The sequence below is a fragment of the Pholis gunnellus genome, assembly GCF_910591455.1.
Source record: "Pholis gunnellus genome assembly, chromosome: 17".
NCBI lineage: Eukaryota > Metazoa > Chordata > Actinopteri > Perciformes > Pholidae > Pholis > Pholis gunnellus.
In genome coordinates this window covers 13206945-13221205 of record NC_136544.1, presented here as the reverse complement: position 1 = coordinate 13221205, position 14261 = coordinate 13206945, and the positions used below count along the sequence as shown (strand labels likewise).

The following is a 14261-nucleotide window of genomic DNA, read 5'->3' as shown; positions in this document are numbered from 1 at the left end:
TGTGTGTCTTTCTAGCCAAAGAGCTGCCGTTGAGCTAACGTAGCTAGGTGACTCACTCTAACAAGCTGTTGCCTGGCCTTGGCTCATGATTGGCTCGAGCGGGTGTGTGGGCGGGACCTCGACACTGCGGTTCCAAAGCTCTGATAGGTCCACCAAAGGGATTATTCATTTAACCCTTCACATGCCAACACAAACTGAATGGGGAGGTTTTTGAGGGGTTTATTTAGTTTAGATGTTGATTTGTAATAGTAATACAATGGTAAAAGAGCTGATGGCTTTTTAAATGTCATCATTTAGAATACTGTACCGTATTTACTAACTACTAATAATAACATTTAATACTATTTTATGGTTTTCGCATCTCTCTGTTTGTTGCCCAGGACCCCAGAAGCAAGCACAAGTTCAAGATCCACACATACGGCAGTCCCACCTTCTGTGACCACTGTGGTTCACTGCTGTATGGACTCATCCACCAAGGGATGAAATGTGACAGTGAGTACACACCCTGTCTACGTGCATGTGCATATGCTGTGTGTGTGTGTGTGTGTGTGTGTGTGTGTGTGTGTGTGTGTGTGTGTGTGTGTGTGTGTGTGTGTGTGTGTGTGTGTGTGTGTGTGTGTGTGTGTGTGTGTGCACCTGTTTCTAATATGCTGCGCTGGTCGGCCCTAATGAGAACAGATGGGAATAGACTGGTACTGAACTACTCTCAGCCACATCTGCAGCCCAGGCAGAATTCACTGTCCTGCCCTGCTGAGTCCTCTCTGCGCTCCCATTCTTTCCACCCACACTCCTCTATCAACTCTTCTTTCTTTGCATGTATGACCCCCATCCTGCACTCATTTTAATTCTCCTTTTCCCCTTACTTCTTCTCTTTCATTTCCCAGTTCTTTTCTCTGTTGTCCCACACCTTTCCCCTCTTTTTCTCTACATCATGCTTTTTCTTAAAATGTCTTTTTCCATTTAGTCCCTCCCCCTTTGTATCCCTCCCTTTACCTCCTCTGTCCCCTCCTGACTCCACGTTATCTCCATCCATCACCCTCCTTCTCCCCTCCTCTTACTCTGTCCATCCATCTGTGGGTCTCTGGTGGCGGCCTCGTTGCAGATGGTAATGGGAGCACACCAGAGCAAATTGATGCGGGGAGGCCGTCGCAATTGCAAGCTGCTCCCCGATCTCTCGTCTCTCCTTGTCTCCTCCCAGCATGTCAGCCTGACAAGCCTGCCTGGTGGTGAGGGAGGGAGGAAAGGGGGAGAGAGCAGGAGAAATGGATAGTTGGATGGAAGAGGACAGATAGAGTGAGAAGGACGGAAAGTAGAGAGGGGAGGAAAGGAGGAGGTTGAGAGAAAGTGAATAAGGGGGAAGAGGAGAACTCATGCTTACTCTCCCTTTCTCCTCTGGTCCCTCATCTGTTCGACTTTGTCAAAGTGTGTGTGTGTGTGTGTGTGTGTGTGTGTGTGTGTGTGCGTGTGTGATAGTGGAAGCTACTAGTCCACTGAGTGGGGATGATCTCATCTGCTCATAGTGATGATATCATTTCTAAGTTAATGTGGCGATTACTTATTGATGTCTCCTTTGAGGAAAAGCAGTGGCTTTTAACTTCTGCCTTCACTCATTTAAAATAGACATGTTTGCACTGAAACGTCTCCAAAACAAATCTTTGGCCACATTTGGTCTGCAGCCTTCTGTGTATCTGTTGTTGGGTCCAAAAGGAAAACAATCAGTGTGACTGTTACTCAGTAACAGACTCAAACCCAGAGCTTTGAAAGTTCAAGATCTTTATCTAACATCAAAACATTTTGGAAGTAAGAATTACTCCTAGTCACGGACCTCAGATGTCTCTTAGGTTGAAAAGAGGAGGTCTTAAATTGCTGCAGTGCAGAAACAGGTGAGCACACACCTGTTTGAAACCGACTGACTCACGATGAATAATAAGTTATCTGAAGCAATATACATTGTTTTTATGCAGCTGCAAAACCCACATTTGTTTTGTTTCTGTATTCCTCAAGGTTGCAAACGACAAGAATAAATCTGGAATTGATTTGGTTTGCAATCTATTGTCATCGCCTGTTATTGTCATTGTGGCACTGAATCCCTGTTGTTATATGTGTCACCTCCACCAGCAGCAAAAGCTCATCCCTGCTCCAGTTTGGTTTTCTTTTTGTTTCCATTACAGACCTCCTTTTTTATATATTATAAATGTTAATTTACATGTTAATTGCTCGTGGAGATATAAAAGATTTCAGAGAAAGAAAGTTAACTTTTAAAGAAGATGACATGTTTGCAGAATAAGGTATTGCAATGAATCCTTGCATCTGATTGGCTGTTTCCGTATAATTCATCATGTGATCACTTGTCAGGTGCTCTAAACCGTTACTTGCAAGTGGCTTGATTTTATTTTTAATTTCATTTAAATTAAATTAAATACACTTTTTTGATAAATGTCCAAAAGCCCAACATTTAATTAATTGATCATTAGGTTTAAGTTCAGGTTTACTGAGTACAAAACCCCAACTCCCTGTCCTCTTTGGTGTTTTAAAATATTCATTAAATTGTATTCATCATTTTTGGGGAATTCAAGGCAAAGCTCCTTGTAAAATGTGTTCCTGTGCTCACTCTGCTGTCATTGAGATCTCTGTAAAATAATATGGTTAATTCAACTTTCTTTTCCCGCCCCATCACACAACACACAACTACTTTTGCACATTTTCTACCAGAGGAAGAGCTTTTTCCATGCAAAAGTGCATCACAAATTGCATTGCACAGATGAACTCGACACACCTCTACATTCTGTCTCTCTCCAGCCTGCGACATGAACGTGCACAACCAGTGTGTGGTCAACGTGCCAAGCCTGTGTGGGACGGACCACACAGAGCGTCGGGGTCGCCTCTTCCTCAAGATCGAGGTCATCTTGGACCGGCTACACGTCACAGGTCGGTCTCGTTCTTTATCAGCATGTAGTTTTGTGTTGTCCAGTATACTTCAGTCAGTCTCAGATTGACGTGAGCAAGAGGTTCCCTCGTGTGTGATTGATGTTCAGACCATTGAAATACATCTCTATAGTAATATCTATAAGTTTGGGCTCCAAAGAGTGGATTAGACTTAGATGAACTATTCATAAAAACTGTGTTTATTCTGCCTGTAGCCAGACGCTTGCTTTAAGTGGTCACTCACTCATTCACTCAGGGACACTGAGAGGATGCTGAGGATGCTTTTCTCTGTCGACTGACTTAAACTGCACCAGATGTCACTTTTTGAGCTAATCCAGCTTTCACTTCCAAATCAACCAAATCCCCGGGACCAGCGCGGGATCTGTGAGGTGATTTTTGGGTATAGTGGCAGCAGTCATAAACTGAAGGTCATGTGACCCCCCGACTATTGCTCTTCCTAAATTATGATAAGAGAAACTTCCGTAAAAGTGTGTCACTTCCTAAAACACTCATCGCATTTTGAATGCAGCGACAAGGACCACCGCACACGGGGAATTAAACGTTATGTGATTCCAGAAGTTTTTTACGTGAAACCACGGGAAATCAAATCTAATTTCAACTTAATAACTTAACAAATTAAAGCTAAAATCAAACTGTAACTTCACAAAAACATAAAAAACGCCTCCAGAGAACTTTGAAAACAATGTAGCTTGTACCAGCATGAACAAAGTCTTGGCTGCCTTCATAACCTGCGTGTCCCTTGTGTGTGTGTGTGTGTGCGTGTGTGCGTGTGGGTGTATTTTCAACGCCTCTAAATTATCCTGTCAGTCAACAGCAGCACCTGGAGTGGACAACTCTCCGGTGTTCAAACCCCGTTGGCAGGGAGAGAGATGACTGCCGGCTCACTTCTCTGTCGCACACACAAACACGCAAACATGGCGAGACGGCGGTGGTCAGGGAACGTTACGAGTGCTGAGGCCAATAAAGTGTTTTTAACTCAGCGGGGATCAAACAGGAATAACCTCCTGCTACAGCCGGGTTAGAATGGCAGATTGAATATTGCTTTCATAAAAAAATGTGTTTGTTTTGTTTATCGTCACCCAGATGGAAATAAATAAGCAGGGAAAGGAATCTCACAGTCAGCTTCTAGCTGTCAGTCACGTGTCCTGTTTCATGTCCTTGTTGTGAAGTGACGACCACCGTCGGCGAGAACGAGGACAACAAGGCCTAATGTGACGTGCGTGGCGGTCTCGTCGGCATGGTTACCTCAGTCCTTTTCAGATCAGGCTGAATGGACACAGCTGAAAGTGAACGCGCTCACGTTCACGGAGAGACGTTTGATTGATGTGCGCTCTCGCGTTGGCCTTGATTTCCATGCGGACACACACACACACACACACACACCAAAACACCCAGCAGCGTTCCAGTGTTTATGAAAGTGTTGCTTCAGACTGTGTCAACAGGAAGCTCTGCGGTAGTACAACACCGATACTTGTTGGTGCAATACTGATACCAATACTAATATTGACACTGATCATTTCTTGTATGTGATTTTTAAAGATAACGGTAATTTGGAGAAGGAAAAAAGGCAAATTGCACGCCACATACCGGCCATTAAAAGCACAAGCAAGAATGAGTACAATTAAATACAAATATTTGTACCACTTAGGGTGAACTAAGGGTTTGAATTCTATTCATGATTACATGACATGCCTCCTTATCGCTTTAAGTTATGTTTAAATGATGAAGAGGTTACTCATATTGCTGTGAGTGAAACATCAACAGGTGAAAAGTAGCGCCACACTACGTTTCGTTTCCGCCTGCGGCTGTGCGCAGCTGAAATGCTCGAAAAAGAGCTAAGGGGGGGTCGGTGGGTTCACCACGTGAGTCACATTATATATACAAAGTGATTTGGTCCATTGGTAATATAAATATATAGTGTAGTGATGTCAAAGTCGCCAGCGGGAGAAAGCCACTTTAGCCTACTCAGTGTGCTTTTAAGTATACAGATTCAATTAAAAGGATAAAAAAATCTGACGTAAACGTCTGTGATTGTGAAGGATCAGTTGAGACACAGCGTGGACTGTGATTGACAGAGAAAAGAAGATAAAGGGCGATACGGAGAACAGCGCAGGAGGGTTAGACGGCAGTGGAAGTGTATGTTCTGCACTGTTTTTGTTTTTTTTCCCTCCTCTCAAATGGCAGCGGTCTGAACAGTGAAGCCTCAGCTTGTTCTCCGGCTCGCCTCCGGCTCCCACAGACAAGTGGCGGGCCTTTGTGGTTCACCGCTCCGATGTGAACTTGATTAAATCTTTCCAGCCAAGAAAACAGACACATAACCCGGGCTCTCTCTCTCTCTCTCTCTCTCTCTCTCTCTCTCTCTCTCTCTCTCTCTCTCTCTCCCCCTCTTCCTCTCTGTAACCACCCTCCTCTCCTTTCTTCCCTTTATCTCTCCTCTCCATCCCTTCTTCCTATATTGACATTTCCTGTTATCATCTTCTACCTGTTCCTTCGAGACCGCAGCATGTCTTCCTCCTGCTGCGCTCCTGTCCATTCAGTCCTCCTCCTTCCCTTTCTTCCTCAATGAGACATCAACATCTGTCCTTTTTTTCTGTCGTCCTCTCTTTTCCCACCAGCTTGCGTGACTGGTCCTTTCCCCTCTGGCTCCAATGTTCTTCTTCTTCTACTACATCCTCGGTCCCTCATCATCTTCATCTATACCTTGTTTGTTCCTTACTCTCTTTTTTTCCTGCTAATTACCTCTTTCATCCTTCTCTTTACTCGTCTTCATGATCAACGTCTCTTTTAGCGAAAGTGACACAAACAACCTGCGGGCATGAGCCGAGGTTTATTCTGGAGCTTTAAGAAAAGAGAAACATGCAAACGACCCTCCATAATCTGCCCACATGTACACACACACACACACACACACACACACACAGAGCATCTAAGGACCGGGACAAAGTGAGCACACAGCGGTTGACTCAGGGTGAGATTTCCCAATGCTGACATGTTCGCCTCAGGTTTGAAGCACAGTGAAGAACAATGACTTTTTATTTTTTTCCTCAACTAACAACAACTGATTCCACCATCAGGCCTGTTGTACACACAAAGGCTTCATTTTATATATCAGGCTTTTAATTCTAAGAGGCTTTTGTCAACTGCGAGGATCACATTTACTGCATGTGTCTCTGTATCTGATGGGAGCACGGGGCGTTGTCTGCGTTGTTTAATGCAGATATTGTGATTACGTTGTGTTCTACGTTTATTTTATATTTTGTTTTATTTCATGAATATAGTTTTAAGCAAACAATTTGAACATTTTTAAGGATTTGATTGTGTCAACAACTATAACAGCATGAATAGATATTGAATGATACAAAACAATCTTATGCATTTGTAATCACATCTTCATTTCTATGAATATGGGAATATTATATTTGCAATATATTTAATTAAGTATTTACTTATTGATTTCTTTCATTCTTTGTTCGGGGGATGGTTAGGAAACAATCAATTGCTGACAAACATATTTAAAAGAAATAATAAAAAGGTCAATTTCTGCATAAAACAACAATTGTGTTTGTATCGAGTCATTATCCTACAGGCCTTTCAATAATTCACTTAAAAATGTGCTCAATGAATCTTGAATGAAGGGAGTGTGGGTGGAAATTTACAAAGAACTATAAAGCACCACTCATGTCTCACTTAGTATCAGTGAACATTTCCTTCTTAAGCCAGGCCTTTGTTGAATTTTCTGATTCCACTTCCTTCAACTGACCACGACCACAAATAGAAACCGTAATATTATTTTCTCCCTCCACTGTGTGTGTGTGTGTGTGTGTGTGTGTTCAGATCCCTGACAGTGCACTGCGGGGATCCATCCAGCTTCCGTTTGGCCGTGCAGCTTTCCCCTTCAGATTATCAGGCATTCATTGGTTGCACATGGCATTGTTATGCAACAACGCATTTGAATTTCAAAGCCTTTTTTGGGAGATTGCTCTGTCGGCCCACTGCAGCCCCTGCACGCACACACCCCGGGATCCAAATGATATGTCATTTTGTCTTCGCTGTGGCATATTTTTTTTTTGTTAAGCAGACATTCAGCTCAGATACGGGAGATACTGTGAGCTTGGATGTGTGTTTTCATAAGAACATCATAAAACAAAATAACACAGGAAATGGTTAACTGTCTTTGTGCGGACGCAAGTTTCAGCTCCGCCTTATTGTCTTCAGTTGTTCTGTAAGTGCAGGGAAATAACACTCAGCACTTTAGAGAAATTATCTTGAGATATAAGACAATAAATAAGCATTTTGGAGAAGAGAGGACTTGAACTTTGTCATTCATTATCTCCAAACGACAAAGGATCCAGGCTCTAAAAGTCTCCTCTAAGTGCCAGTGCACTTTCTTTTTGTGCTGTATTGTTTGTAAAAAGGCAGAACATTTCACTCCCGTGTCCCTCAGTGCGCGACGGTCTGCACGACAGCAGCGCCGGAGATGCACGCTGGTCGTTTTGCTTCTCCCGTGATGCATGTTTGCGTGATGAAAACAGCAGGCTTGTGTTCAGTGATGGTGGATTAGTGACGCCTCGGGTTGGGTTAACACATGTTTGTCTGCTTTTTACAACAAGAGAGACAAAAACACATGTGCACTAACATCTCATGTTATTGGTTTCTACCTCATGAGGAGCAAGAGGAGGATACAGAAGGAAAACAGCTCTTGTTGTATCTAGGCAACCACAGACAGTAGAGATGGTCCTTGATCACTGCTGATGTTTCATTGTGTGTGTGTGTGCGTGTGTGTGTGTGTGTGTGGCATAAAAACATGAACTGTGTCTGTAACTTGCACACACACTATCGTCTGTTTATCTGTGTGTGTGTGTGTGTGTGTGCGTGTGTGTGTGTGTGGCACAAAAACATGAACTGTGTCTGTAACTTGCACACACACTATCATCTGTTTATCTGTGTGTGTGTGTGTGTGTGTGTGTGTGTGTGTTTGCCCCATTAGTGTGTTTACAGGCGTGTTGAAGTTGCATTGGCATTGTTTGGCGCCAGCGTTGCCATGGAAGTGACTGATGCCTTTTACGCTGCCACAGCCAGCGGAGGATTTAGATGAGAACGTGGGATGCTGAGATTTTCCTTCTGCTCCTATTACTTCATTTTGTGTGTGTGTGTGTGTGTGTATGTGTGTGTGTGTGTGTGTGTGTGTGTGTGTGTGTGTGTGTGTGTGTGTGTGTGTGTGTGTGTGTGTGTGTGTGTGTGTGTGTGTGTGTGTGTGTAGGCTTGTGGGCGAGCGAGAGACAGAGAGAGAGAGCGATTACTGAGATATTGTATTGGATAAGAAGTGAACAATGAGGTTGAAGCAACACATTCATGCACAAGGTAAACGTGTCTGACTCTGGCTTCTTCTGTCAGATACACAACTCAGTGGGAGACCTACACTGCCCTCTGCTGCATGACACGGGATGACAAAATGTGAAGCTGACAAGAAATATTACAGCATTACCACTTCATTATCCTGCATGTTTTTTTTTTTTTTACTATATTATGATTGAATTTAAAGCATAATGCTAATATTTTAATTCACATTTCTGCATTAATAAATGTTTTTCATCTCTTCTTTTCTCCATCTGCCTCCTCTCTTCACTCAGTAATGAAGATGATTTAGAATTCATAACTTTTTATCCCTTAAAAGCATTTTCTTACTCACCTTTCTCTCACACTGCAGCGATGAACGGATAAATGTCAAAATCAGATTAAATCTCACCAACACTGAACTAGATGATGTTTACATTGCGCTTCCTTTCTAATGTTTGCTTTGCATCCAGCCGTTCGATATCGATGGTGATTTAATGAAGAAGCGAACGAGTCCTTCTGTGAAAGTTCACACTGACTCCATGAAACATTGAGATTACAGCTTTGTCTTTCTCCTTCTTCACTCTGTGTGGGATTGCATTAAAATATGCAGAGTGGGGAGGTTGGAGCTGATCAACACGCTATAGAGGGTTTATTGAGATCTGGTTTCTGTCTCTTATAGTTTTGTGATGTTTTCACTCAAACTTCAGATTAATTTTAGATTTTCTTTATTTTCTCTCCAGTCGTTGCTTAAATAATGACATGTATTTGCGCGTTCATGTTGCCAAGTGGGGCAGCGCTGAGTCGGCCCATTGGCCACTTACAGTAGATGCTGTCGCCATGGTGAAAATGGCATAATCGTGCCCCCCCCCCCTCCTCCTGTTGCTATGTAACCGCACTCCTTTTTTCCATTTGTCAGTTATCACACAGGGAAACGTCTCTCCTCCTCACATTATCTGCTCACTTATTGCCTGAACATTAGAAAGAGAGCGCTACGAGGAAGAAGAGTTTAATCGTCGCCCGTCTCATTTTACTTGTTTCACAGCAGCATGTGTGAGAAAGTCTGTGAGTGCGAGTGTTATTTTGCAGTTGTTTGCGTGCGCCCTAAACACCCACCAGCGTTACAAACCAGTTGGTGCAGTTTCACAAGTGAATTTTGACAGTATGTTTTGCTTCACAGCATGTCAGCGTATGTGGTTTCTGATTTGATGAGCCATGGGGCTGAGTAACTGAGGACAGAAACACAGATCTGTGTCACGGGACTTTCTGGCTGATTTGCCTGGCCTTGTCTCCAGGGCCTTGTCTCACTTATCCCTCAGATCACATTGCAGTACTCACGCTCCCCAGACCATGCCAGTCTCAAACCCTCCACTAGATGCCCTCAGACTCTCTTGCCAGTCCTGGTTACCTCCCTACCTGTACACACCTGTTCCCACTTTCCTAATCAGCTCTGCCTGGCCCCGCCCACCTCCTCACCCGAGTGTCATTCCCTCTTCGTTCCCTTTTTTGGTCCATGTACGAAAAGTAAGCAGAGGCCAAAAAAAAAAAAATTAAGAGGGGGGCAATAATTACAGCCGGAGCACATAATGTCTCACAACTAAAAGTTTAGGATCTAGGACTTGACTCATGGCCTGAGTGCGAAGACTTGGGACTCACAAAACAATGACTTGGTCCCACCTCTGCTGACTGTCAATTTATCTCTCTGCAGACAATCACAAAGGTAGGAGGTAAAACAAGACACATGAGGAGTTATTAACTTCAAAATAAAAGCAGGAAACACTAAACCTGAATGGAAAACATTAAAAAGGAAAAAACAGATCAAAACTGTACAGAAAGATGCATGACAGCCCGGTCTTAACACAAAGTCTCACAGGGCATGAGCCACATACACTTTTTCAATGCCTTACTTAGAAACATAAACATTTGTTCCTACAATAAAGAAGCCAAACTTATCAGTTGCCACAAAGCACAAGCAGTTTAACTCTGAACTTTACCTATATAAATTAAGTACGTTTGAAGAATCAAATGAGACTACAATGGCCGGCCAAATCCTCAATGCTACACATTATGGTCTGTAACTTGCAAAGACTTGCGTGATGTAAGCCACACATGTGTAGTACAGAGTTCATTCTGCTTGGACTGAAGCTCGTATCTTTTCTGTTTGCTGTCAGGCCTCGGAGTGACTTGCAGTGACTCACTGCCCCATCTCTGTGCATTTTAACCCCCGAGTCAGTGTGGAGTTATGAAGTATCCGATTTTGGCTCGTGGCTCAAACACACACACACACACACACGGTGACACCTTCTCTCCCTGTCTTCTCTTCCATCTTCTAGTGGGTGAAGCCAGGAACCTGATCCCTATGGATCCAAATGGTCTATCAGATCCTTATGTTAAACTCAAGCTCATCCCCGACCCAAAGAATGAGACCAAACAGAAGACCAGAACCATCCGCTCCTCTCTCAACCCCTGCTGGAACGAGTCCTTCAGCTTGTGAGTTAATGATCACTTTACGATACAAGGTTACGAAATGAAAGTAGATCTGAAGGAGACGTTTTAAGGACTCGTTTTATTCTGGCAGTCTCTTGTTACTTTTTCTCCTGTGTGTGTGTGTGTGTGTGTGTGTGTGTGTGTGTGTGTGTGTTATTCAGTAAGCTAAAAGCATCAGATAAGGACCGCCGGCTGTCCATCGAGGCGTGGGACTGGGACCGAACCACCCGCAATGACTTCATGGGCTCCATGTCGTTTGGAGTGTCCGAGCTCATCAAAGCTCCCAACTGTGGATGGTGGGTTGTCTTTTTAGTCCGTTTCACTTACGAGGGGGGAACGTCTTCTCACATTTCTCCGAAACATCAGCTGCTGTCAGGAAGTTGTCACAGCCAGCCAGCAAAGAAATTAGATTGACATTACATGCTGCTTTTATACAGCGCGGTACAACACGCTTTGCATGTAAAACAGTCAAGCACAGTAAACTGCATGCAAAGTATTGTACCAGTGTCACTACCGGTATTGCTGCAACTGATGAGCGATTAAACTAATCTGCCTTTAATATTCTGGTAGTATATACAGTGTGTGTTGCTCTGATTGGTTTTATAACCTTTATTACATAGAAAGCTTCCCCAAAGTTACACAGACTGGTTAAACACAGCAGAGAGACAGCTCATTTCCAAAAAGAGGCCAAAGGAAAGACAGTGGGCGTAAGAAAGTTAATGAATGAATATCAAACGATAGTCCTGTGGATTCATTACATTGTAAAGTCGTCATTCCAAGCTCAGACCTGGCTGTGTGTTCTTATCATATTATAAATACATCTCACAGTAAAGGTGTCTATTCACATTTATGTAAAGGTCTTTAAAGGACTCTTAACACAGCTAACAATTGGTCCTTTAACACGTTTTTTTTTCTGGCCAGAAACATGAATGACATAACGGTAAGTAAACGTGGTTGCTGCAGTCTGCCATGGTGTTAACTTGATACTACGCTGGCCACCGACCAACCAACCAACCAACGTCACTGTTTCACAGCAGCACGCCGTGCGCAGACATGAATACCGCTGACTCCATTCATGTTAAGAAAAAGCACCTGTCGGGCGTCATTTCCTCGTCTCTCTGTCTTTGTCTGCCTGCTTTGTCTCACGCTGATAAACACACGCTCGCACCACGCGGCCGTGTTAGCATATACCCGCCGCCAACTAGCCCAAACCGAGCCTGATTGACTGCTGCTTTGTGCACAGCTACAGAGCTTCAGGAAATACCTGTGCATACAAATGTAGCTCTGCTCCTGTGTGTGTGTTTGCCTGCTGTATATTCCAGATCATTAGACAAGTGGCCAGAGGATGTGTACACTAGAGATGGAGTCTAGTTGGCTCTGCTGACGGAGAGCAGACCCCCTAACACTCAAAGGATGAGAATCAGATGATTGAAGTGGTGCAGAGATGTTAGGTTTTATCGTTGTGTGGGTGAACCGGGGGGGAGAGATGCACGGATGATTTATTCAATGGAAAGTAGATCAAAAATAGATTCACTTTTCTCCATCTTTTTCTGTTGTCTCTATCAGGTACAAGTTGCTGAACCAGGAGGAGGGAGAGTATTACAATGTTCCCATCCCTGAGATGGACGACGTCAACCTGGAGCTCAGGCAGAAGTTTGAGGTGAGGTCAACTGAAATCGTAACATTCAATAAAACCATAATAACCTTTCACCCTCCATGCATTAATAAAGCGAAGGCTCTTTATCTCTAAGGGAACGTCCCCGTATGTATTTACAGTGCGAGCTTACATTCATTCGATAGAGGAAGCAAGTTCTTGTGAGCTTTATGTAAGAAGTCAGCTGCAGCTGTGGATAACAATTCATCATACGGTGGAGACATTACCTACTTTGTTTACAGTGGGACAGGACTTAGTTTGAGAAGTAATACAGAAGGAAAAGTCATGTAGACGGTCTAAAAGAAGCTGATGTTGTTGTTGAAATAACATAGAAAAACACCCGGAAAGTTTTTTCCTGCTTTCTAATATTTCATCTTTTTTATTATTAATTTTTAGCAGTTTGGTCTCATTTTTCCGACCACATTTATTTTTACTGTACAAGTTCATTGCTGTTAAATTGTTTATAGTTGTAAGTGCATACTTATTGTGTACTCTGTTGATGATGGCATTAATGTAAATAATGTAATACAAGTTAATACAATGTTTAATGTCGTAACATTTCCTTCCAAGCAGGTCTTTTGAGACTTTGTTGTTGTTTCACTTCAAAATGAATAACTGCCTGGAAAATGGCATTCAAAACCTCAAAAACACTATCGTTTGCTTTGAAAAATGGTTGGCAGCATTGTGTCGTTTGAAGTCAAGCAAAAAATGTGTGTAAAAACACTGGCGTGGTCTTTTAATGTAACCTAATCTAAGGAAACCTTCAGTGCAGCTAACTCTTGCTCTCTAGTGGCCGGACCGTTTACTGCAGCGAGGTTTCTGTTATAGCAACACATTAAAACAACTGTGCTTTAAATAAAACTCACAACCTCTTCACGTCCATGTCACTAACATGCCGTATAGAAGCTGGCTGATTTATTAATCACTTCAATACAAACAAGACGTTTTGGGTTCCACTGAGCGAGGGCGGTTTCATTAAAGTCCAGCTCCGTGTGTGCGTACAGGTGTTTTAATGCCGAGCGTAAATGTCATCTCCTTACAGCATTACTCGAGACGGCGAGTCTCCTTGTTTGTAATTTTCCGTTTCTCTCCGTAATGTGCAACGCTGACCTTGACTTTCCTCCGAGGCGATAGCGTCTTCACACAACTGTGCGGTTGCTGTGGAAACTGGGTCGAGACGCAGACATGCGGCCAGATGTGACAGAAAAGGATTCACTCTGTTTCCTAGTGATGGCTGTGATCGTTTTTATTGTTAACTGATAAATGAGATAAATGATAATGACTCATCAAATCTGTCCACATTTATATTCTGTCACTTTCTTCTCCCAGCACACACACACACACGCATACACACACACACACACACACACACACACTAATACGTGCGTTTCTTCTTTCTTCTAGGCCTGCCAGTTAAATATCCACTATCTCAAGGTAGCTCTTCTGCCTGCTCCGTCTCTATTTCTGCATCACGCTCACTTTACTTACCGTGTTGGGATTGTTTGTGGATCTCTGCTGGGCTTCCACAAATTAATCCGATTTACTAACAAAAGCTCTCAATGGCATAAAGTTGAACCAGATTGCTGTTGTACACACTTTTCTCTAACTCCTCTCACACGCGTATACACTAACTCTCTCCTCCTTTCCATCTCACGCTTAATAACACATCTAAACATGCAATTAAAGGAGGCTGCTTATCATTTGAATACAAAGGAACATTTCAGTCAAACATTTAGAGGATTTTTCATTTAGAGGTCAGCATCAGCAAAGTTGGATTTGCAGCAGGAAAACAGCTGGTGTTCCTCCAGCTCAAAAAACAAACAAACGGCTAAGGTTTCAC

The 14261-nt window shown here is 43.1% G+C and overlaps 1 protein-coding gene across 1 annotated transcript in view; it reads left to right on the top strand.

Annotated features, from left to right (window-relative positions):
• Window positions 1-14261, top strand: part of prkcab (protein kinase C, alpha, b) — a gene marked incomplete at both ends in the record, with an annotated part of 83134 nt that overhangs the window by 58157 nt on the left and 10716 nt on the right. The window contains 5 exons of the mRNA XM_079176850.1: window positions 381-492; window positions 2800-2928; window positions 10614-10770; window positions 10929-11063; window positions 12334-12427. Coding sequence (XP_079032976.1) covers window positions 381-492; window positions 2800-2928; window positions 10614-10770; window positions 10929-11063; window positions 12334-12427 — 627 coding nt within the window. The remainder of the gene's footprint in view (window positions 1-380; window positions 493-2799; window positions 2929-10613; window positions 10771-10928; window positions 11064-12333; window positions 12428-14261) is intronic.